The sequence below is a fragment of the Pongo pygmaeus genome, chromosome 8 (assembly GCF_028885625.2).
Source record: "Pongo pygmaeus isolate AG05252 chromosome 8, NHGRI_mPonPyg2-v2.0_pri, whole genome shotgun sequence".
Taxonomy (NCBI): Eukaryota; Metazoa; Chordata; class Mammalia; order Primates; family Hominidae; genus Pongo; species Pongo pygmaeus.
In genome coordinates, this window is record NC_072381.2 from 33,212,135 (window position 1) to 33,237,154 (window position 25,020).

Below are 25,020 nucleotides of genomic sequence, written 5' to 3' on the forward strand. Positions count from 1 at the left end.
GTGGTTTTAAGTCCTGGTTTTGTTTGTTATGCTTATTAGAGTAGAGTAGAACTATCTCAAGGGCAAATGGGCATTTTGTTACACAGAAATTTCTGGAGTTTCTTAATTTTTTTAATTTAATTTTTTGTTTTACAGACAGGGTCCCACTGTGTCACCCAGGCTGAAACAGTGGTACAATCATAGCTCACTGCAGCCCCAAACTCCTGGGCTCAAGTAAACCTCCCACCTTAGCCTTTCAAGTAGCTAGGACTACAGGCATGCACCACCACACCTGGCTATTCTTAAAAGTTTTTATGGAGACGGGGTCTCACTATGCTGGCCAGTCTGGTCTTGAACTGACCTCAAGGTATCTTCCCACCTTGGCCTCCCAAAGCACTGAATTATAAGCATGAGCCACTGTGCCCAGCCTTGGTTTTAAATATATATATATATATGCATATATATTTATGTACATAGACATAAATACATATACACATATATATTAATGTACATAAATATAAATATATATATAACTATAGAAAGTCAGCAACAAAAGTGAGATACAGTTCTTCCTCTTCCCTTTCTTTTTCTTAAAAGAAAATCTTTTGAGTGTTACAGCTGTTTTAGAATTTGTCTAGCAGGCTTTCCAGTTTTGCCAGAAAGCCCCAAAATAAATAAATAAATATAAATCTTTTGCCTCAAAGGACATTATCAAGCATGTGAAAAGACAACCTACAGAATGGGAGAAAATATTAAATCATATATCTGATAAGGGTTTAATATTCAGAATATATAAAGAACTCTTACAACTCAACAACGAAAACATAACATAGGGCCCGGCACAGTGGCACACGCCTGTAATCCAGCACTTAGGGAGGCCGACACGGGTGGATCGCCTGAGGCCAGGAGTTCAAGACTAGCCTGGCCAACATTGCGAAACCCTGTCTCAACTAAAAACACAAAAATTAGCTGGGCATGGCGGGCGCCTGTAGTCCCAGCTACTTGGGAAGCTGAGGTGGGAGAATCGCTTGAACCCAGGAGGCGCGGAGGTTGCAGTGAACCGAGAATGTGCCACTGCACTCTCCAGCCTGGGCAGCAGAGCGAGACTCCATCTAAAAAAAAAAAAAAAAAGATAACTCAGTTAAAAAATGGGCAAAAGACTTGAATAGACATTTCTCCAGAGAAGATATATGAATGGCCAAAAAGCACATGAAAAGATGTTCAGTGTCATTGTCATTAGGGAAATTAAATCACAACCACAATGAGATACCACCTCAACTAGGATGGCTCAAATAAAAAAAAGAGTTGGTGAGGGTATAGAGAAACTGGAACCCTTCAGCATTGCTGGTGCAAATGTATAAAGGGTGCAGCCACTGTGGAAAACAGCCTGGCAGTTTCTCAGAAAGTTAAACATACAGTTTCCATGTGACCCAGCAATTCCACTCCTAAATATACACCCAAGAGAAATGAAAACATATGTCCACACAGAAATTTATACACAAGTGTTTATAGCAGCATTATTTATTTGTTTAAATTTTTAATTTTTTTTGAGACAGGGTTTCACTCCTGTCACCCAGGCTAGAGTGCAGTGATGCAATCTTCGCTCACTGCAATCTCCACCATCGGTGCTCAAGCAATTTTCCTGCCTCAGCCTCCAGAGTAGCTGGGATTACAAAAGTGCACCACCATACCTGGCTAATTTTTTGTATTTTTAGTAGAGACAGGGTTTTGCGACGTTGAGCCTGAGATCAAGTGATCTGCCTGTCTAGGCCTCACAAAGTGCTAGGATTACAGGCATGATCCACCATGCCCAACCAACAGCACTATTTGTGATACCCAAAGGTGGAAATTGATGAAAGGATAAACAAAATGTGGTATACTTTTTTTTTTTTTTGGAGACGGAGTTTTGCTCTGTCACCCAAGCTAGGGGACAGTGGGGCAATCTCGGCTCACTGCAACTTCCGCCTCCCAGGTTCAAGCGATTCTCCTGTCTCAATCTCCTGAGTAGCTGCGATTACAGGTGCCCACCACTGCACCCTGCTAAATTTTGTATTTTTAGTAGAGATGGGGTTTTGTTGTGTTGGCCAGACTGATCTCGAACTCCTGACCTCAAGTGATCCACCCACCTCAGCCTCTCAAAGTGCTAGGATTACAGGCGTGAGCTATGGCGCCCAGCCAGCTCTTTTTTTTTTTTTTTTTTTTTTTGAGACACAGTCTCGCTCTGTAGCCCAGGCTGGAGTGCAATGGTGCGATCTCAGCTCTCTGCAACCTTTGCCCCCTGGGTTCAAGCGATTCTCCTGCCTCAGCCTCCTGAGTAGCTGGGACTACAGGTGCACGCCACCATGCCCAGCTAATTTTTGTATTTTTAGTAAAGACAGGGTTTCACCATGTTGGTCAGGCTAGTCTCAAACTCCTGACCTCGTGATTCACCTGCCTTGGCCTCCCAAAATGCTGGGATTACAGATGTAAGCCACGGTGCCCAGCCAACTCTTTTTTTTTTTTTTTTCTGCGACAGAGTCTCGCTCTGTCGTCCAGGCTGGAGTGCAGTGGCGCCATCTCGGCTCACTGCAAGCTCCGCCTCCCGGGTTCATGCCATTCTCCTGCCTCAGCCTCCCGAGTAGCTGGGACTACAGGTGCCTGCCACCATGCCCCGCTAATTTTTTGTATTTTTAGTAGAGACGGGGTTTCACCATGTTAGCCAGGATGGTCTCAATCTCCTGACCTTGTGATCTGCCCATCTCAGCCTCCCAAAGTGCTGGGATTACAGGCTTGAGCCACTGTGCCCGGCCCCAGCCAACTCTTAACGGAGTAGTATTCAGCCATAAAAAGGAACAAAGTACTGACACATGCTACAATATGAATGAACCTTGAAAACATTAAGCTACTTGAAAGAAGCCTGTTACAAAAGGCCACATATTGTATGATTCCATTTATATGAAACATCCAGGTCAGGCAAATCCATAAAGACAGAAAGTGGATTAGAGGTTACCAAGAGGTGAGTGGACAGAGAAATGGGGAGTGATTTCTTAGTGGGTATAGGGCTTCCTTTTAAGGGTAAAGGAAAAAATCTTGAAATTTGAGAGAGCTGTTGGTTGCACAATATTTTGAGTGCACTAAATGTGGCTGAATTGGTCATTCAAAATGAACAAAAGTGGTTAATACTATGCAAATTTATTTTGTTTCTTTGAGACAGAGTCTCGCTCTGTTACCCAGGCTGGAGTCCAGTGCTGCAATCCTGGCTCACTGCAACCTTTGTCTCCCGGGTTCAAGCAATTCTCCTGCCTCAGCCTCCCAAGTAGCTGGGATTACAGGTGTACACCATCACGCCTGGCTAATTTTTGTGTTTTTAGTAGTGAAGGGGTTTCACCATGTTGGCCAGGGTGGTCTTGAACTCCTGATCTCAAGTGATCTGCCCGTCTCAGCCTCCCAAAGTGCTGGGATTATAGGCGTGAGCCACTATGTAAATTTCACTTCAAAAAAAAAAGTTATCAGTTAAGGAAAAAAAAGATAGTTGGGCCTAGGTCATGAAGAGGCTGAAAACCAAGCAGCAGAATTTGTGCTTTATTCTGTAGGTAATTGGGAGCCATTGAAGGTTTTATCGAGTGACAGCAGTTGAGTCTCACTGGGTAGAACAGGGAGGAAGGGAGAAACTAGAGCTGGGTGGGCCGAGTGGGAGGTCACTGTCATAGTTCAGCTGCCTGCCAGAACTGACATGGCTCTGCCAGCAATAGAGAGGGAAGGAAAATATGAGAGAACCACTTCAGTACCAGCAGGGTCTCGGCAACCGATTGGATATGGGCAGCAAGGAAAGCCAGGAGTGGACTGATTTTGAGGTATTGAACCTGGTGCCTGCATAAAAGTGGATTCATAGGAGAAAGAGCTGCTCTTTGAAGGTGTTAAAACATGGAAGAGGGGCCAGGTGCACTGCCTCACACCTGTAATCCAGCACTTTGGGAGGCCGAGGGGGATGGATCACTTGAGGTCAGGGATTCAAGACCAGCCTGGTCAACATGTTGAAACCCTGTCTCTGCTAAAAATACAACAATTAGCTGGGCATGGTGGCACGCGCCTGTAGTCCCAGCTACTCAGGAGACCGAAGCACAAGAATCAGGAGGCAGAGGTTGTAGCGAACCGAGATCGTGCCACTGCACTCCAGCCAGGGTGACACAGCGAGACTCCATCTCAAAAAATAATAATAAAAAAGAATTAATAGAAGAAGGCAATGTGCTCAGATCAGTTTTAAGCCCTGGCTAGGGATCTAATGAAAAGCTCTCCGGCTGGGCGCGGTGGCTCGCACCTGTAACCCCAGCACTCTGGGAGGCTAAGGCGGGTGGATTACAAGGTCAGGAGATTGAGACCATCCTGGCCAACATGGAGAAACCACGTCTCTACTAAAAATACAAAAATTAGCTGGGCGTAGTGGCACGTGCCTGTAATCCCAGCTACTCGGGAGGCTGAGGCAGGAGAATTGCTTGAACCAGGGAGTTGGAAGTTGCAGTGAGCTGAGGTCACACCACTGCACTCCAGCCTGGTGACAGAGCGAGACTCCGTCTCAAAAAACAAAAACAAAAACAAAACAAAAAAAAAAAAACCCAAACACTCTCCAAGCAGGAACCACAGCCTGGTTCTGGGGAGCAACTCAGATTTGGGTGGAGGTAACTTGGGAGGTTCAAGTCCCACCTACTCTCTGCTACTGTCCCCAGAGTAGGAGTCCCCAAGTCAGGCTCCATGGTATCCCCAATGAAGAGGGTAAAGCCAAGACCAGTCTTCTGTAATTAACTGTAGCTACTCAATGCTTCACCCAGCATGGAGTGGGAGAGTGGCTGAAATGTGGGTCCCAGTTCCACTATGGTGAGCCCTGCCTGCCCCTGCTCTTCCCACAGGGTTTTTAGGAACACCACAAGCACAGGGGTGAATGGTTCCTGCAGGAAAACACAGATGCATAGCTGAAGTTACAAACCGAGGTTGGCCCTAGAGGCTCAGAATTGGGAATTGCCTTGAGGCCGGGCACGGTGGCTCAAGCCTGTAATCTCAAGACTTTGGGAGGCTGAGGTGGGCAGATTGCCTGAGGTCAGGAGTTTGAGACCAGCCTGGCCAACATGGTAAAACCCTGTCTCTACTAAAAATACAAAAAAATTAGCCAGGCATGGTGGCACATACCTGTAATCCCAGCTACTCAGGAGGCGAGGCCGGAGAATCGCTTGAATCCAGGAGGCGGAGGTTGTAGTGACCTGAAATCACGCCACTGCACTCCAGCCTGTGTGGCAGAGTGAGACTCTGTCTCAAAAAAAAAAAAAAAAAAAAAAAAAAAAGATGATGGTTGAAGTCAGAATGGATGAGACTGCAGAGGACACTGTTCAGAAGACAATGGTAAGAAGGGCCAACCACAGACTCGGGGGAACACCTTTGGAGGGAGACAGGAAGAGAACTAGGTAAGGGCTTATTACAGAATTTGGAGGCCAGGCGCAGTGGCTCACGCCTGTAATCCTAGCGCTTTGGGAGTATGAGGCAGGAGGATCCCTTGAGCCCAGGAGTTCAAAACCAGTCTGGTCAACATAGCAAGATCCCATTTCTACATAAATATTTTTTAAAAATTAGCCGGAGGCTGGGGGCAGTGGCTTATGCCTCTAATCCCAACACTTTGGAAGGCCAAGGTGGGAGGATCACCTGAGCCCAGGAGATTGAGACCAGCCCAGGCAACACATAGTGAGACCTCATGTCTATAAAAAAAGAAAAATAAACAAGAAATAAAAATACTGAAAAAAAAATTAGCTGGTGTGGTGGCATGCACCTGTAGTCCCAGCTACTTGGAAAGCAGAGGTGGGCAGATAGCTGAAGCCCAGGAATTCGAGGCTTCAATGAGCTATGATCACGTCCCTGCACTCCAGCCTGGGTGACAGAGTGAGACCCTGTCTCCGAAACAAAGAAGGAGGCCACATTCAAGAGAACAGGGCGTGGTGGCACATGCCTGTCATTGCAGCTACTTGGGATGCGGAGGCAGGAGAATCGCTTGAACCCGGGAGGCGGAGGTTGCGATGAGCCAAGATCATGCCATTGCACTCCAGCCTGGGCAACAAGAGCGAAATTCTGTCTCAAAAAAAAAAAAAAAAAAAAAGGAAGAAGTTTATTTTAGTTTGCATTTCCACCAAAACAGACTCTGAGATGAGAATTTGGGTGCAATTATTGTCTTTGTGCTACAGGAAAGGGGTCCCGATCCATACCCCAAGAGACGGTTCTTGGATATCGTACAAGAAACAATTCAGGGCGAGTCCTAAAGTGAAAGCAAGTTTATTAAGAAAGTAAAGGAATAAAAGAATGGCTACTGCATAGACAGAGCAGCCCCGAGGGCTACTGGTTGCCCATTTTTATGGTTATTTCTTGACTAAATGCTAAACAAGGGGTGGATTATTCATGGCTCCCCTTTTTAGACCATATAGGGTAACTTCCTGATGTTCCCATGGCATCTGTAAACTTGTCATGGTGCTGGTGGGGGCGTAACAGTGAGGATGACCAGAAGTCACTCTCATCACCATCTTGGTTTTCGTGGGATTTAGCCAGCTTCTTACTGCAACCTGTTTTATTGGCAAAGTCTTTATGACCTTGTTCAGACCTCCTATCTCATCCTGTGACTTAGAATGCCTTAACCATCTGGGAATGCAGCCCACTGGGTCTCAGCCTCATTTTACCCAGTCCTTACTCCGGATGGAGTTGCTCTGGTTCACACACCTCTGACATTTGGGCTTGTGACTGAGCAAATTACTGCTATGGGCAATAAGGGTTCGGTCCTGCTGGGAACACATGTGAGTCTGTGGAAAAAGCCCCAGAATTGTCCCTGAAAGGGGTAAGTAAGGTGGCGTATTTATTCATCAACCCCCTCACCCCCGCTTCATGCACTGAGGGTGTCCCCTGGGGGTTAACTCTGAGGAACGGCCCTCAGAGAAGCTCTGTTGTAGCAGAGCTTTCTGTAAGTGACAGCCAGTGTTGGTGTGTGTGTAGATGTGGGTGGGTGGGTGGGTGGCATTAGTGGAGCTCTGTCAGAGTTGGCTACAGGCTAGAGAAGCTCTTTGAAGGAAAAGGGAATCTAAGAGCCTGGTGTTTGGGCACATTTCAGGGGGAGGAGGGAGCACAACAGCTTGGCCCAGATCTGGTGTCATGGAAACTTGCTTCGCTGATCTATAGAGACAGTTTCTTCCCGCATGGGGAAAAAATATGAAGATGCGCCAAGGGTGTAGCAGTAAAAAGGAGGCCTAGCATGACTGTGGCAGGCCAATCCTCCCTGGCAATCACGCAGACAGGCCTGCATGACAGTCACGCAGACAGGCCTGCATAGCACTCCAGTTACACAGGCAGATATCCACAGCGCCGCCTTAACATGGAGCAAATAGTTAAACCTAGGGAAATCAGTGCTCAGACACCAAAGCTAGAAATGAAACATATGGTCAGTCGGAGCATTGAATGGGCTTCTCCCTAACCTGGAGCAAGCCAAAATAATAGAGACAGTCTTACATTCCTAGTGCCAAAACCCTTCTCGGGTCGACAAAATCTGAAACGAGTCAAAATAACAGAGGCAGCTGTTTGAATAGATTCATTGGAGAGTGTAAGGCAGCTCTCCGGACCAAGCTGTAAAGGAGATAAGCTGGAAATAATCACTCCGGTACCACAGTAGACAGGACTTGAAGGTCCTGGGGCCATTTTAATTGGACTGAGCAAGTATTTTTTTTGCCTCTGACCTTCTAGTTGAAACAAAATTAGTTATCAATAGCCTTAGGCAAATGTTATACTGCACGTAGGCACATAACCCCAGCCAATATAAGCATTAAGAAAATTGTAAGGTGTGGTCTAAAATAAATTTTTAAAAAAAGGAAATTGTAACACTTTGAGTTGGTCTGGTGGAATTATCTCCGGCCTTCTCCATGTATCCGCTTACAGCAATAAATTCCCTTCTTTCCTAGTTTGTCTGTTTCTCGTTATTGGGTCTCGAGAAAAAACAGCCAGACCTTGCTTGGTTCCGGGAACATGACAGCTCCATTTGGCTCCTAACCACTCCCACCCCCATGGTATCTGTTAACTGCTTTTACTTATATCTGCACAAAGGAGCCTAGGCCAAGCTAACTATGGGAGGAATTTAGTTTATAGTTTGTTTTGTTTTGTTTTTGTTTTTTTTGAGACATGGTCTCGCTCTGTTGCCCAGGCTGGAGTGCAGTGGCAAGATCTCTGCTCACTGCAATCTCTGCCTCCCAGGCTCAAGCGAGTCAACAGCCTCAGCCTGCAGAGTAGCTGGGACTACAGGTGTGCGCTACCATGCCCGGCTAATTTTTGTATTACTAGTAGAGACGGAGTTTCACCATGTTGCCCAGACTGGTCTTGACCTCCTGACCTTAAGTGATCCATCCACCTTGACCTCTCAAAGTGCTGGGATTATAGGTGTGAGCTACTGCGCCTGGCCTAATTTAACGTCAAAATGAGGATGATAATAGTCCCTTCCCGAAACTAATTCCCAAGGAAATAAGAAGGGAGTACACACAAATCACAATGTTATGTTAAAGATTTATAGGCAGGGCGTGGTGGCTCACGCCTGTAATCCCAACACTTTGGGAGGCCGAGGCGGGTGGATCACGAGGTCAGGAGTTCAAGACCAGCCCAGCCAACATGGCAAAACCCTGTCTCTACTAAAAATACAAAAAGTAGCTGGGCATAGTGGTACACACTTGTAATCCCAGCTACTCGGGAGGCTGAGGCAGAAGAATTGCTTGAACTCAGGCGGTGGAGGTTGCAGTGATTGTGCCACTGCACTCTAGCCTGGGTGACAGAGTGAGACTGTGTCTCAAAAGAAAAAGAAAAAAGATTTATAGGAACATTGTCACATGAGCAAGACAGAGAAGGTTCCCAACCTCCTCGGGTCCTTGCTGGTGCCCAGATATCTGTGGTCATCGGTCACCTCTTCGTCTCAACCCCCTTCCTCTTCCCCTTTCCCTAACATAACAGGGGCCCGAAGTTTATATTAATTCATGATGAGTTACAGTGTTAGTACAGCAGTCTGCCATCTTCGTGATTTGCTGGCTCTCTAAATAAAGTCGCCTCCCTTGCTCCAGCACCTTGTCTCCTGATTTACTGGCTGTTGTGCGGTAAAGAGTCTAGGTTTGGACTTGGTTACAGGGTGTGAGGAGAGGGGAGAGGAACAGGGAAAGCAGGCAGGTTATTAAACACGGTCAAATTTTATTTCTGGCTCCATTGAAGTCACATGATTTGGAAAAAAAATTGGGGAATTGAGGGGAGAGTTTTTTTTTTTAAGTTTTTATTTTTTTGAGATGGAGTCTCACTGTTGCCCAGGCTGGAGTGCAGTGGCGCTATCCCGGCTCACTGCAGCCTCCACCTCCCAGGTTCAAGCGATTCTCCTGCCTCAGCCTCCCAAGTAGCTGGGATTACAGGTGTACACTGCCACACCCAGCTAATTTTTGTATTTCTAGTAGAGACAGGGTTTCACCAAGTTGACCAGGTGGGTCTCTAACTCCTGACCTCAAGTGATCCACCTGAGGTCATCCAACCACTCAGTCTTGGCAGTGCAGATGAAAAACTGGGAACCATTTGTGTCGGGTCCAGCATTTGCCATGGACAAGATGTCAGGACCTGTATGCTTTAGGATGACGTTCTCATCTTCAAATTTCTCCCCATAGATGGACTTGCCACCAGTGCCATTATGGCGTGTGAAGTCACCACCCTGACATATAAACCCTGGAATAATTCTGTGAAAGCAGGAACCCTTATAACCAAATCCTTTCTCTCCAGTGCTCAGAGCATGAAAATTTTCTGCTGTCCTTGGGAACTTGTCTGCAAACAGCTTGAAGGAGACGCAGCCCAAGGGCTCACCGTCAACGGCAATGTCAAAGAACACGGTGGGGTTGACCATGGCTAATAGTACAAGGTTTTCCTCGGCGGCGGCGTCTGTCTGGTTCCATCACCAAGGCTGGAGTGCAGTGGCACCATCTCAGCTCACTGCAACCTCCACCTCTCGGGTTCAAGCAATTCTGCTGTCTCAGCCTCCCGAATAGCTGTGACTAAAGGCGCCTGCCACCATGCCCAGCTAATTTTGTATTTTTCAGTAGAGATGGGGTTTCACCTTGTTGGTCAGGCTGGTCTGGAACTCCTGACCTTCGGTAATCCACCCGCCTCAGCCTCCCAAAGAGCAGGGATTATAGGCTGTGAGCCACCGCGCCCAGCCAATAATTTCTTAATAACTCCTACAACACTGCCAGATAAAAAGAACCAAATAAATGAAAATAAGAAATGACAAAATAGGCCAGGCATGGTGGCTCACGTCTGTAATCTCAGCACTTTGGGATGCCGAGGTGGGTGGATCACTGGAAGTCAGGAGCTGTAGACCAGCCTGGCCAACATGGTGAAACCCCATCTCTACTTCAAAAAAAAAAAAAAATTAGCTGGGTGTGGTGGGCGCCTGTAATCCCAGCTACTCCGTAGACAGAGGGAGGAGTATCACTTGAACCCAGGAGGTGGAGGTTGCAGTGAGCCAAGATCGTGCCACTGCACTCCAGCCTGGGTGACAGAGCAAGACTCTGTCTCAAAAAAAAAAAAAAAAAGGAAATGACAAAACAGACAAGGAAGGAAGAAAAGACACAGCAAGGCCTCTTTGGAGATCAAAGTTCCATCTGATAAGTCTCCATATTCCCATGCTGTTCACTTTTTGGACATTGGGTGTCTTTATCCAGAAAGCAGAAAAAACTCTACCAGGAAAAGAGCATGCTTGAATAGTGTAAGTAAATGAACCAAAAAAAAAAAAAGGCACCCAACACTACTAGCCTTTGACAAGGTTCTGAAAGTAAGTCAGAAAAGGAGGCATGAAAGTAATTGAGTTGCCTTAGTAGGCTTTTGTGTTTGAAATAACTGCAAGAGTATTGATTACCTCCTTCAGTCAACATTCTTGTGAAAGTTCTCATTCTGCATCACTGCTGGGTGAGAGGCCATTTCTCCCAAGGTAGCTGGGGCATCTGTTATTGATGAAGTGGACTTTAAGTGACTAGTTAGGAAGGTCCTCAGGGTTCCTTTCCCAGCCACCTGGACACAGGCTTGTGGACAGAGCAGGAGGCAGACCCAAAGCCCTTCTCAGCGTTTCCTCCTCTTGCCCTCAGAAGAGTGGGGATATTTAGTTTCTTCTGTAGATTGAATGTTTAAGTCCCCTCAAAATTCACATGTTGAGGCTGGGCACAGTGGCTCACACCTGTAATTCTAGCTCTTTGGGAGGCCAAGGCGTGCAGATCATATGAGGTCAGGAGTTCGATACCAGCCTGGCCAACATGGTGAAACCCTGGCTCTACTGAAAATACAAAAATTAGCCCAGCGTGGTGGTGCATGTCTGTAATCCCAGCTACTCGGGAGGCTGAGGCAGGAGAATCGCTTGACTCCGGGAGGTGGAGGTTGCAGTGAGCGGAGATAGCGCCACTGCACTCTAGCCTGGACGACAGAGCAAGACTCTGTCTAAAAAAGAAAAATTCACATGTTGACACCTAATCCCTAATGTGATTGTATTTGTAGGTGTGGAGGTGATAAATTTCTACTTATCTTGCACCTCCTAAAGGTGATTAGGCCGTAAAGGTGGAGTCCTCATGAACAGGATGAGTGCTCCTACAGAAGAGGCTTCGTGGACCACAGAGAATGCAAACACTATGTGATGTGGTCCCTGTCCCCAAAAAGCTTATGATACAGTTATCAGCATCATGGTCACTGTTCTCACTGCTTTCTACGGAGTTCTTACATCCAAGGCAATGTGGAGATGCACTGATTCATTAACTCACATGATCATGGAAGAAGGTGCCTGATATGTGAGTCCTAGAACTCCTCATTCTGTATTGCTCTCTCTCTTTTAATGAAGCTTCCATTTCTAGCCTATTCCTCTCTGGCTTTTCTCCTATTACATCTCCATGAAACATTAACAGAAACATCTCTTTTGCTTCTCATCATCAGCTTGTGAGGAGGAATGACAGAAGTGACACATTCATAACAAAGAAGATGGGAGAAGACTAAAAGATGTAAAGAAATAAAGTATCTATCGCAGTGCTTGGCACAGAATAGTTTCTAGAAAAATATTAGTTCCTTTTTTTTTTCTGTTTCACTGTGTCTGCACTAATAATTAGTGCCACTAGATGGCAACTTTTGGTCTAAAAACTACCCAGACGATCACTTTCAAATCTTAAAATACTTTTTGGGGTCTCTCTAACTGTATTCCACGGTGACTTTTAAAGCAACAAAGTAAGAAAAACCTATTTGGGTTCCAAATAATGGCAAATGTAAATAAGTGAGCAGCAAAGTGCTCTTTGGGCAGAAAAACTGTCTAATGCTATGTCCTGGCCAGAATTTGGCATATAATTCTGCTTAGGAGTATTAATTATTGTGACTACTACCTAAGCACACTGAATGTTAAATTTCTGTTTATCTTGCAGTATTCTCAGCATTCCCTGGTGACAATGCTTGTTTCATATTTAGGAGCTCCCCATATTTGCAGCAATCTATTCTTAGAAATAATTTTGTTGGAGAGTTCACTGGCCACAGATTACTCAGATTCTGTTCCCCAAGAATTGAAAGGACAGAATCCTCAGCAAGCATTTTTAAAATTATTTATTTTTATTGCTATATAAAAGTTGTATATATTTGCTCAGTAAACTCTTGCAGGAGAATTTAGAGTAACATTTCAGCCTTTTCTCTCAAGTTTGTGATTTTAAAAATGGCTGGAAACATTTATTGAGCACTTATTGTACTGCCAGTTATCATGTTGCATATTATATAATAATCCTATGATAAGTTGGTGGTATTATAATTTTTTCCAACCAATTTATGTTTATTCCAAAATTGCAAAGTTGGTTAAATATTTGAGAAACAAACAATGTAACTTACGTACTAAGAGAATAAAGGAGGAAAATTGTATAATTTACTCATTAGATGCAGGAAAGTCTCCGCCAAAATTCAATACTCATTCAAAGTAAAAACTCATTGCAAACTGTGAATAGAAGGAAACTTCTGGCTAGGGGCAGTGGCTTATGCCTGTAATCCCAGCACTTTGGGAGACCAAGACAGGTGGATCACCTGAGGTCAGGAGTTCGAGACCAGCCTGGCCAACATGGCAAAACCCCATCTCTACCAAAAATACAAAAAATTAGCTGGGTGCGGTGGTGCACACCTATAATCCCAGCTACTCAGGAGTCTGAGGTGGGAGAATGGCTTGAACCAAGGAGGTGGAGGTTGCAGTGAGCCGAGATTGCACCACTGCACTCCAGCTTGGGTGACTGGTCTCAAAAAATAATAATAATAAATTTATTAATAATAAAATTAAAAATTAAAAACTTCTTTGAATCAAAGGACACTATCAACAGAGTAAAATAATAATAAAATTAAATAAAAAACAAACTTTAATTTGGTAATGGGTATCTGCAAAAAACCCTACATTAAATCCTACTAATTTTTTGGTAATTAAAGGCAATTTTAATAGAAAACTTGCTATTCTATTATTTTTCCCAATACAGTATTTTTTTTTAATTATGGTAAAATATAATGAACATGAAACTTACCATTTTAGCCATTTTAAGCGGCATTAAGGTACATTCACATTGTTGTACAACCATCATTGCCGTTCATCACCAGACATTTTCATCTTCCCAAACTAAAACTCTGTACCCATTAAACAACAGCTCGATTCCCTCAGTTTCCCAGGCTCTGGAAATCACCATTCTGCTTTCTGTCTCGATGACTTTGTCTACTCCAGGGACCTCATATATGCGGAATCATACAGTATTTTGTGACTAGCTTATTTCACTTAGTCCTGTAGCTTATTTCACATAGGATAATGTCCTCAAATTTCATCCACATTGTAGTATGTGTCAGAATGTACTTCCTTTTTAAGGCTGAATAATATTCCACGGTAGGTATATATCACAATTTGTTTATCTACTCATCCATCAATGGACATTTGGGTTGCTTCTACATTTTGGTTATTGTGAATAATGCTGCTATTAATATAGGTATACAGATATCTCTCCAAGGCCCTACTTTCAATTATTTTGGGTGTATACTCAGAAAGAGAACTGCTGGATAACGTGGTAGTTCTATTTTCAATTTTTTGAGGAGCCGTCATGCGATTTTCCACAGCGGCCGCACCACTTTACATTCTTACCAGCAGTGTAGGAGGGTTCCACATTCACCATTTCTTGCCAACGCTTGTTATTTTTTGCTTTTGGTGTTTGTGATTTTTGTTTGTTTGTTTGTTTTTGAGAGCAGCCATTCTAATATGTATGAGGTGGTATCTCATGAGGTGATTTTCTTTGGATTTCCCTAATGATTAGTAATACTGAGCATCTTTTCATGGGCTTATTGGCCATTTGTGTATCTTCTTTGAAGTTCTTTGCCCATTTTTAAATTGGGTTGTTTTGTTGTTGTTGAGTTGTGAGAGTTCTTTATATATTCGAGCTATTAACTCCTTATTATATATATGACTTGCAAATGCTTTATCCCATTCCGTGGGTTTTTGCCTTTTCACTCTGTTGATAGTGTCCTTTGATTCAAATAAGTTTTTAATTCTGATGTAATCCAATTTATGTCTTTTTTATTGTTGCCTATGTGTTGGTGTCATATCCAAAAAGTCACTGCCAGATCTTATGTCATGAAGATTTTCTTGTATGTTTTCTTCTAAGAGTTTTATAGTTTTAGGTCTTATATTTATGTTTTTGATCTATTTTGAGTTAATTTTGTATATGATATAAGAGTCCTACTTCATTTTTTTTGTATGTGGATATCCAGTTTTCCCAACACCAATTTTTGAAAAGACTGTCCTTTCTCCATTGAATGGTCTTGTCACCCTTGTTGAAAATCATTTGACCATAAATGTAATGGTTTATTTTGGGGCTGTCTACCCCATTCCATTGTCTATATGTCTTTGTTTTGATTATTGTAGCTTTGTTGAAATCAGGAGGGGGTGAGTCCTCCAGCTTTGTTCTTTTTTAAGATTGTCTTCAGCCGGGTGCAGTGGCTCACACCTGTAATCCCAGCACTTTGGAAGGCCAAGGCAGGCGGATCACAAGGTCAGGAGTTTGAGACCAGCCTGCCCAACATGGTGAAACCCCGTCTCTACTAAAAATACAAAAATTAGCCGGGCATGGTGGTGCACGCCTGTAATCTCAGCTACTCAGGAGGCTGAGGCAGGACAATTGCTTGAAACTGGGAGGCGGAGGTTGCAATGAACCCAGATGGTGCCACTGCACTCCAGCCTGGGTGACAGAGTGAGACTTCATCTCAAAAAAACAAAAAGATTGTTTTGGCTATTTGGGGTCCCTTGAGATTTCATATTAATTATAATTTTAGTATGGATTTTTCTATGTCTCAAAAAATATCATTGGGCTTTGGATAGGATTTGAACCTGTGGATTGCTTTGCATAGTATAAACATCTTAACAACAGTAAGTCATACACTCTATGGACATGAGATCTTTTTCTATTTATTTGTGCCCTAATTTTATTCACCAATGTTTTATAGTTTTTATTGTACAAGTCTTTCATCTCCTTGGTTAAGCTTATTCTAAGCATTTTATTCTCTTCGATACTATTATAAATAAAATAGTTTTGGCCAGGCACAGTGGCTCACACCTGTAATCCCAGCACTTTGGGAGGCTGAGGCAGGTGGATCATGAGGTCAAGAGATCGAGGCCATCCTGGCCAACATGGTGAAACCCCGTCTCTACTAGAAATACAAAAATTAGCTGGGTGTGGTGGTGCGTGCCTGTAATCCCAGCTACTCTGGAGGCTGAGGCAGGAGAATCACTTGAACCCAGGAGGCGGAGGTTGCAGTGAGCTGAGATTGCACTACCGCATTCCAGCCTGGCAACAGAGCGAGACTCTGTCTCAAATAAATAAATAAATAAATAAATAAATAAATAAATAAATAAAATAGTTTTTTAAATTTTTCTTATCAGATTGTTCATTCTTTGCATATAGAAATGTAACTGACTTTGCATGTTGATTTTTTATCCTGCAACTTTGCTACATTCTTGTATCAGTTCTAACAATTTTCAGAAATATTTAGGGTTTTCTTTTTTTTTTTTTGAGTTTCGCTCTTGTTGCCCAGGGTGGAGTGCAATGGTGTGATCTCGTCTCACCGCAACCTCCACCTCCCAGGTTCAAGCGATTCTCCCACCTCTGGAGTAGCTGGGATTACAGGCATGTGCCACCACGCCTGGCTAATTTTGTATTTTTAGTAGAGACAGGGTTTCTCCATGTTGGTCAGGCTGGTCTCGAACTCCTGACCTCAGGTGATCCGCCTGCCTCAGCCTTCCAAAGTGCTAGGATTATAGGTGTAAGCCACCATGCCCGGCCTATATTTAGGGTTTTCTAAATGTAAAGTCTTATTATCTGTGAACAGAGATAATTTTTTTCTTCCTTTCAAATACAGATGCCATTTACTTGTTTTTCTTGAGTAATTGCTTTGCCTAGAACCTCCAGTACTGTGTTGAGTAGAAATTGTTGGCCAGGCACGGTGGCTCACGCCTGTAATCCCAGCACTTTGGGAGGCCGAGGCAGGTGGATCACCTGAGGTCAGGAGTTCGAGACCAGCTTGGCCAACATGATGAAACCCCGTTTCTACAAAAATACAAAAATTAGCGGGGCATGGTGGCAGATGTCTGTAATCCCAGCAACTAGGGAGGCTGAAGCAGAGAATCGCTTGAACGTGGGAGGCAGAGGTTGCAGTGAGCCAAGAGCCAAGATCGAGCCATTGCACTCCAGCCTGGGTAACAGAGCAAGACTCCATCTCAAAAAAAAAAAAAAAAAAAATCGTCTTGTTCCTGATCTTAGGGAAAAAGCTTTTAGTCTTTCGCCATTGACTATGATGTTAGCTGTGGGCTTTTCATATATGACCTTTATGTTGAGGTAGTTTCCTTCTACTTGTTCAGTGTTTTGTATCATAAAAGGGTGTTGGATTTTGTCAAGAGTTTTTCCTGCATCAGTACAGATTATCATGCGTTTTTCCCTTTTCAATCTGTTTTTATGGTGTATTATTATTATTATTTTGAGACAGTCTTGCTCTGTCCCCCAGGCTGGAGTACAGTGGCAAGAGATCTTGGCTCACTGCAACCTCCGCCTACCAGGTTCAAGTGATTCTCCTGCCTCAGCCTCCTGAGTAGCTGGGATTACAGGCATGCACCGTCACAACTGGCTAATTTTTGTATTTTTAATAAAGATGGGGTTTCACCATGTTGCCCAGGCTGGTCTCGAACTTCTGACTGTCAGAGTTAAAGAAAGAGGAAAGAAAGTTGAAACGCTGCTGGCAGTTAAAGACAAGTTTTCTTTAGTTAAAACCTGAAGGCGCTCCTGGCAGATTACGGTTAGGAGCACTTTCTCTTACAGACTAAGAGTACATATCGATTTTAGGGTGAGGGGGCTTATCACAAGCTTGGAATGTTTATGTGTGTGGAGATGTTTATGACAGGGCTGGAATCTCTCTGGGAGGAGGGGAGGTTATTTTGGGGCAGACATCTTTCTGGCCCGAGGGGGGTTATCTGGGCTAGCATCTTCCCATCTGGAGGGGGCTTATTTAGGGGCTAGCATGTCTCTGGTCAGGGAGGAGTTTGGAATGTTTCTGGTTGGAGATGTTATCTGTGGTTTATGGTCATGTTGACCATAGCCATTAGGCTGATGCCCCTTGGATTTAGGTGATTTTTTATTAAGGTGAACTATAGAAAGAGTGGCTTGTCCAAGATGCAAAGGTGGTGATGCTTCTGCTGTCACTGACCTCAAGTGATCCACCCATCTCTGCCTCCCAAAATGCTGGAATTACAGATATGAGCCACTGCCCCCTGCTTTGTCTGATATATTTTCTAATTTCCTTTGTGATTTGTTCTTTGATCCAATGGTTGTTCAAGAGTATGTTGTTTGATTTCCACATATTTGTGGATTTTCCACTTTTCCTTCTGCTATTGATTTCTAATTTTTCATTTTGATGAAAAAAGATACTTTGAGGCTGGGCACAGTGGCTCATACCTGTAATCTCAGCACTTTGGGAGGCGAAGGTGGGCAGATCACTTGAGGTCAGGAGTTCGAGACCAGCCTGGCCAACATGGTGAAACCCAGTCTCTACTAAAAATACAAAAATTAGCCGGGCATGATGGCAGGTGCCTGTTATCCCAGCTACTTGGGAGGCTGAGGCAGGAGAATTGTTTGGACCCAGGAGGCGGAGGGTGCAGTTAGCCAAGATCACACCACCGCACTCCAGCCTGGGCAACAGAGGGAGACTCCATCTCACACACACAAAAAAGATACCTCGTATGATTTCAATTCTTTTAAATGTATTAAAACTTGTGACCTAACATATGGTCTATCCTGGAGAATGATCCATCTGCAGTTGAAAAAAAATGTGTACTCTGCTATTGTTGATTGGAGTGTTTTGTATATGTCTGTTAGGTCCATTTGGCCTATAGTGTTATTCAGCTCCTCTATTTCATTATTGATCTTCTGCCTGGTTGCCCTACCAAGATGGTGGTATTATTCTTTTCATTTTACAGACAAGGAATGGAGGAAGGCAAAGATATATAAAGTAGCTTGCTCAAGTTTATAGCTGGTAAGTGGCAGAATTAGGTCTCAATTAAAGGTCTAGATTCTCCAAGGGACATGCTCCAAACCACCAAGCAGGCTGGGCACAGTGTCTCACACTTGTAATCCCAGCACTTTGGGAGGCTGAGGCGGGTGGATCACTTGACGTCAGGAGTTCGAGACTAGCCTGGCCAACATGGCCAAACCCCATCTCTACTAAAAACACAAAAAATAGCTGGGCATGGTGGCGGGCACCTGTAATCCCAGCTACTCAGGAAGCTGAGGCAGGAGAATCACTTGAACCCAGGAGGCAGAGGTTGCAGTAAGCCGAGATGGCACCACTGCACTCCAGCCTGGGTGACAGAGTGAGACTCTGTCTCAAAAATACAAACGAACAAACAAAAATCCACCAGGCAAGAGATAGCTTTTCATACTATCCATACTGTGATCTTTCCACTATTTAATCCCAAACACTTACTTGTTAAACTTTAATAATTGACCAATACCACACACACATGCACATGCTCACTCACTGCCTCTAGGAGACTCAGGATTTCGACTGAAGGAGGCAGTGGGAGCTGTGACAGCCTCTGCAAACTCCAAAAAGGGACTTGGAGCCCCTTTCAGGACCTAACTCAACACTTAATGGGTTTCATTTTAGGCATAGCAATTACCCACCAGCGGAGGCAAAATACACCAGCTCTCAAAATATACAAGCCCTCTAAATATTTTAGAGATTTGTATCTATAAAATATACAAGTCTTGCTGGACACAGTGCCTCATGCCTGTTATTCCAGCACTTTGGGAGGCCGAGGAGAGAGGATTGCTTGAGGCCAGGAATTCAAGACCAGCCCAGGGAACGTAGTGAGACCCTGTCTCTACTAACTAAATAAATAAACTACTAACTAACTAAATAAATAAATAAATAAAATATAGAAGTCTGTAAAACCTGAAAAGTCACAAAATATGTTACTCAAAAATTGAGCTAATTCAATGACACGAAGTTACAGGATGTTAGGAGAGATGGTTAACACTTCAAAGTGCATTGATGGCATTTTGGTAAAAGATTTCCTTTAGCTGAGGACCTTGTACTTTTTGCGTGCGGCACTTATTATTAATCATTAGCTATGGAAAAATGAAAGATTAATTAGCCCTGCTGGAGAAGAAGTACAACAAGAAAAAAAGGAACAGAGCCAGGGCCCAGGGAGATAGCCCCACCCAGCAGGGACCATTTCCTCATTCCCTGGGCAAACAATCACCCAGGTACCCCCGAGTGCCTGGGGGATGGAACTGCTTATTTCTATTTGCCAAAAAACGGAAACATCTATTTTGAAAGCTTATGTTATGGGGTTTCAACATTTATAGCTATTTCACTGGTGTCTAAATCAAGAAATTTTAAAAATTTGACCCATGTGGGCATTAAATTTAAATTCTGTTTTTAGTGAAAGTAAGAGTCACACGGTGCTATGCTCAGGCTGGTTTTTCAGGTACTTATTAATAATAACTCACATTTGCTTTCACATACTGTTGTCTCCTTTTACTCACACCACTGCCATATTGGGAGATGGCACATGGGCTACCTCTCCTCTCTCTCTCTTTCTAAAAGAACACTCTTTTAAGTTGTCATACTGTGCCTTGTTGCTGCAAGAATATGAATTCCTGTGAGATTTTCACTTTAGTTTTGATTTCCACCCTTTGCACCCCATTCTTTGGCCTGTGAGGCAAGACTAAGGACAAAATATGTCTTGTGGGAACTTGTGTAGGTAAGTTCCTCATAGCTCCCTGCGTTTTGCTCACTGGGTTAGAAATTGTTGCATATTTGATGGAATTTCATAGGTAGAAGAGGGTCTAAGGACAGAGAAGAGGGGAGGATGAGGGACATATTTTTCCCGGCAAGGGAGGGAGGAGGAAAAATGAGATGTCACTTCAGGAAAGGACTAAACTTACATATGAAATGAACCCCTGTCGAGGTAATGGCATTTTATAATATATGAATTCACAAGCAGAGAACAGCTTTGTTCTTGGTGTGCAGGTGGATGTGATAATCCTTCTATACTGATGTTCTCATCTTTAACAAGAAGGTGAAAGTTTCATGTTTGGAAGGTTGAGCTTGAAGCCGACAAATTGGGAAAACCTTAGGTTTTATTATTTTTAAAAAATACCAATTATAATTAGTAACAACACCCTTGAATAATTTTGGAGTTATTGCCACATAACATTAATCTCTCTAATTTTGCAACTTCATATCTCTAAAGGATACTGCCCCAACTCCATTCTACCAACAGACATTGTACAGACATGCTTGAATCTTTACTCTGCAAGGCTGTAAAGATGGTTCCATTATTTCTATTATTATTATTAATTTTTTTTTGAGATGGAGTCTCACTCTGTTGCCCAGGCTGGCGTGCAGTGGCACTATCTTAGCTCACTGCAACCTCCACCTCCCAGGTTCAAGCTATTCTCCTGCCTCAGCCTCCTGAGTAGCTGGAATTATAGGTGCCTGCCACCATTCCCGGCTAATTTTTGTATTTTTAGTAGAGACAGGGTTTCAGCATGTTGACCAGGCTGGTCTAGAACTCCTGACCTCAAGTGATCCACACACCTCAGCCTCCCAAAGTGTTTGGGATTGCAGGCGTGAGCCACTGTGCCTAGCCTGGTTCCATTATTTCCTTTTATTTTCTTTCTTTTTTTTTTTGATCTCGGCTCACTGCAACCACCATCTCCCAGGTTCAAGTGATTCTCCTGTCTCAGCCTCCTGAGTAGCTGGGAGTACAAGCACCTGCCATCATGCCTGGCTAATTTTTGTATTTTAGTCGAGACAGGGTTTCACCATGTTGGCCAGGCTGGTCTTGAACTACTGACCTCAGGTGATCCTCCTGCTTCTGCCTCCCAAAGTGCTAGAATTATAGGCATGAGCCACCACACTCAGCCTCCATTATTATTTTCTATCAAAACAAACCTACATTTTTAAAAATTTCATTTATTTATTTTGTGTGTGTGACAGTGTCCCACTCTGTCGCCCAGGCTGGAGTGCAGTGGCACAATCTCGGCTTACTGCAGCCTCCGCCTCTAGGGTTCAAGCAATTCTCCTGCCTCAGCCACCCAAGTAGCTGGGATTACAGGGGTGCGCCACCATGCCCTGCTAATTTTTGTATTTTTAGTAGAGGCAGGTTTTACCATGTTTCCCAGGCTGGTCTCGAACTCCTGAGCTCAAAGGATTCACCCACCTCAGCCTCCCAAAGTGCTAGGATTACAGGTGTGAATGACCGTCCCCAGCCCAAACCTAGGTTTTAAACTTTAGACTGTAAACTTCATAAGGACAAGGAGATGCAATATAAATAATAGCACAGTGGCTCTGATCTTGGGCTCTAGAGCCAGAATATTTGGGTTCAGGTTATCTACATCCTGTCAATCAGCTGTGACTTTGGGTAATTTAATCCCTTTTGAATCTCAATTTTTTAAATATGCAAAATAGAGATAATAATATCTACCTTTTAAGATTCTAGCGAGGGTAATTCATTGATTGAACAACTTTTTTTGTATTTGGTAATTTTATGTTTTTAATAGACAAATTATAATTGTACATATTTATGGAGTACGTAGTGATGTTTCCATACATATAATTTATAGTGGTCAGATCAGGATAATTAGCATATCCATCATCTCAAACATCTATCAGTTATTTTCAGTTATTTGTGTTGGGAACTTTTTTTTTTTTGAGACAGAGTCGCACTCTGTCGCCCAGGTTGGAGTGCAGTGGCGCGATCTCGGCTCACTGCAAGCTCCGCCTCCCAGGTTCACGCCATTCTCCTGCCTCAGCCTCCCGAGTAGCTGGGACTACAGGTGCCCGGCTAATTTTTTGTATTTTTAGTAGAGACAGGGCTTCACCATGTTAGCCAGGATGGTCTCGATCTCCTGAACTTGTGATCCGCCTGCCTCGGCCTCCCAAAGTGCGGGATTACAGGTGTGAGCCACTGCACCCAGCCTAAGGAACTTTCAATATCCTCCTTCTAGCTACTTGAAACTATATAATACATTATTAACTATAGTCATCTGCAATGATATAGAATACTAGAACTACTTATTCTTCCTATCTAGCTGTAATTTTGTATCCTTTAATGAATCTCTTCCCATCTCTTCCTTCCTCCTACTCTTTCTAGACTGATTTAACAACATTCATTGAACATCTACTATTTATCAGTCACCAAGGATACAGTAAACAAACTTTCCTGCTTTATTTTTCCTTGTAACACTTATCCCCAACATATATTTTTTTGTTGATTTGATTAGTGTCTGTCTCCCACCTTGTTAAGGAAAAAAACAGCTAGCCCAAAGTGGAGTCAGTAGTGCTGAAGTTCCACATGGCCAAATTGAAACATACATTGTTTATTTGTAAGATCTGGCCTTCCAAGAAATCAGGAGAGAGACAATAGCTAAATCCCATTAAGCCAACAAGATTTTGCTTGCATCTCTAGAAGGAAAGTAACCTTGAAATGACCAATGCACTCTCTTTTTTGTTTTGTTTTGTTTTTTTGTTTTTTTGTGACGGAGTCTCCCTGTCACCCGGGCTGGAGTACAGTGGTGTGATCTTGGCTCACTGCAACCTCCACCTCCCGGGTTCAAGCGATTCTCCTGCCTCAGCCTCCCGAGTAGCTGGTATTACAGGCGCCTGTCACCTCACCTGGCTAATTTTTATATTTTTAGTAGAGATGGGGTTTCACCATGTTGGCCAGACTGGTCTCAAACTGTCTAACCTCAGGTGATCCGCCCTCCTTGGCCTCCCAAAGTGCTAGGATAACAGGTGTGAGCCACCGTGCCCAGCCTCCAATGCACTCTTTGTTTGCTGTTCCCACTTCCTTCTACTTTTTTCTGCCTATAAAACTCATCCATTCTGTTTAGCTCATTGGAGCTCCTTCTTATTTTTCTGTATGCTGCCCAGTTCATGAATCACTAATAAAAGTTAATTCAATCTTTGAAACTCAATTCGAAATTTTGCTCTTTGACACCCTTCATCATGTCCCAGAAGCTTCCTGGAGACAGAGACATTGTCTGTGGTGTCCCTCACACCTGGACTAGGGCCTGGCATACAGGAGGAGTGCCGTATATGTTAATGACAGAATGGATTAATGCATTGGCGAGAGACTTCCTTTCTGAAAGCCCAAAGCTTGGAGTGCCCTACATCCAAGAGGCAGGTTAGGTGCCACTTCTCTTTTCTCTGGTACTCTTCTTCACTGTCTCTTTGCACTTCCTTGGCAGATGAGATCAGAAGGGCTAAGGATGCAGTTCCACACTGCAACTGCCAGTGCCTGAGAGAGGCTTGCATGGCGAAAGCATTATCATTCTTGTTTTTCCCTTTGCTTCTGCTCTTTGGGTCAACATTTTCTCATCTTCAGAGTGGGAAGATCAAAGATGAGGCAAAGGAGAGAGGAGGCCCTTTAACTAGGCTCCAGACTTGACCTAATCTAGGCACAAAACATTCTTTACATGGTCTATTATTTTTCACTATGTTTGAATTGGGGTCGAATCTCAATAATGATGAATGTTAATATACCATTGTTGTCCTCTGGGCATGTTTTTCCCTTATTTATAGGGAAAGGTGGCTTGTCAAGAACATGATTAAGATGCTCAGGGCCAGGCATGGTGGCTCATGACTGTAATCCCAGTACTTTGGGAGGGCCAGGCAGGTGGATCACTTGAGGTCAGGAGTTTGAGACCACCTGAGCCAACATGGTGAAAATCCTGTCTCTACTAAAAATACAAAAAATTAGCCGGGCATGGTGGTATGTGCCTGTAATCCCAGCTACTCGGGAGGCTGAGGCAGAAGAATTGCTTGAACCTGGGAGGTGGAGGTTGCAGTGAGCTGAGATGGTGCCACTGCACTCCAGCTTGGGTGACAAAGTGAGACTCCATCTCAAAAACAAAACAAAACAAAAAGATGCTCAGGGTCCTGAGTCCCCAGATGAATACCACCATAATATCATCCCATTTCCACACTATTGTGCTAAGCCAGTGTTTCTCAAGCTCAGGTTCTGTCTTGCAGTATGCTCCATGAAAGAAGCATTCCATACTCAAAAAATTTAGGAAATTTTAGAAAGGCTGCATTCTGTATTGGAATGTCTCTAACAACACAGCTTATTAACGACTCTGCAGAGTCCTGCAGTAAGGAAATTTGTTTAAAATTATTTAACCCAGTCCATCAAAGAAACATTTGGACATCTGTTTTTGCATATGCAGCAAATGGCCTGAAGAGTGCACTAGGGAACTCCATGGTTGAGAATGAAAAGACATTGAAGCATAAGACCTGGCCACTGGCCTCCAACTCTGAACATGATGTTGGTTACAGTATTTTCTTTTCTTTTTTTTTCTTTTTGAGACACAGTCTCATCCTGTCGCCCAGGCTGGAGTGCACTGGCACAATCTTGCTCACTGCAAGCTCTGCCTCCTGGGTTCATGCCATTCTCCT

The 25,020-nt window shown here is 43.7% G+C and overlaps 1 protein-coding gene and 1 non-coding gene across 2 annotated transcripts; one reads left to right on the forward strand and one right to left on the reverse strand.

Annotated features, from left to right (window-relative positions):
* Nucleotides 1–586: 586 nt before the first annotated feature.
* Nucleotides 587–647, forward strand: LOC129006985 (U7 small nuclear RNA). The gene has a single exon (XR_008492169.1). It is a non-coding gene; the product is annotated as a U7 small nuclear RNA (small nuclear RNA).
* An 8,849-nt stretch (nucleotides 648–9,496) lies between these two features.
* Nucleotides 9,497–9,886, reverse strand: LOC129044987 (peptidyl-prolyl cis-trans isomerase A-like). Its single transcript, XM_054503301.1, has one exon. It carries the CDS (start codon nucleotides 9,884–9,886, stop codon nucleotides 9,497–9,499), a length of 390 nt encoding a protein of 129 aa, XP_054359276.1.
* Nucleotides 9,887–25,020: the final 15,134 nt, after the last annotated feature.

Bases quoted from the DNA above. Each gene is read 5' to 3' on its own strand.
- LOC129044987 (XM_054503301.1), bottom strand. From the start codon at position 9,886: ATGGTCAACCCCACCGTGTTCTTTGACATTGCCGTTGACGGTGAGCCC.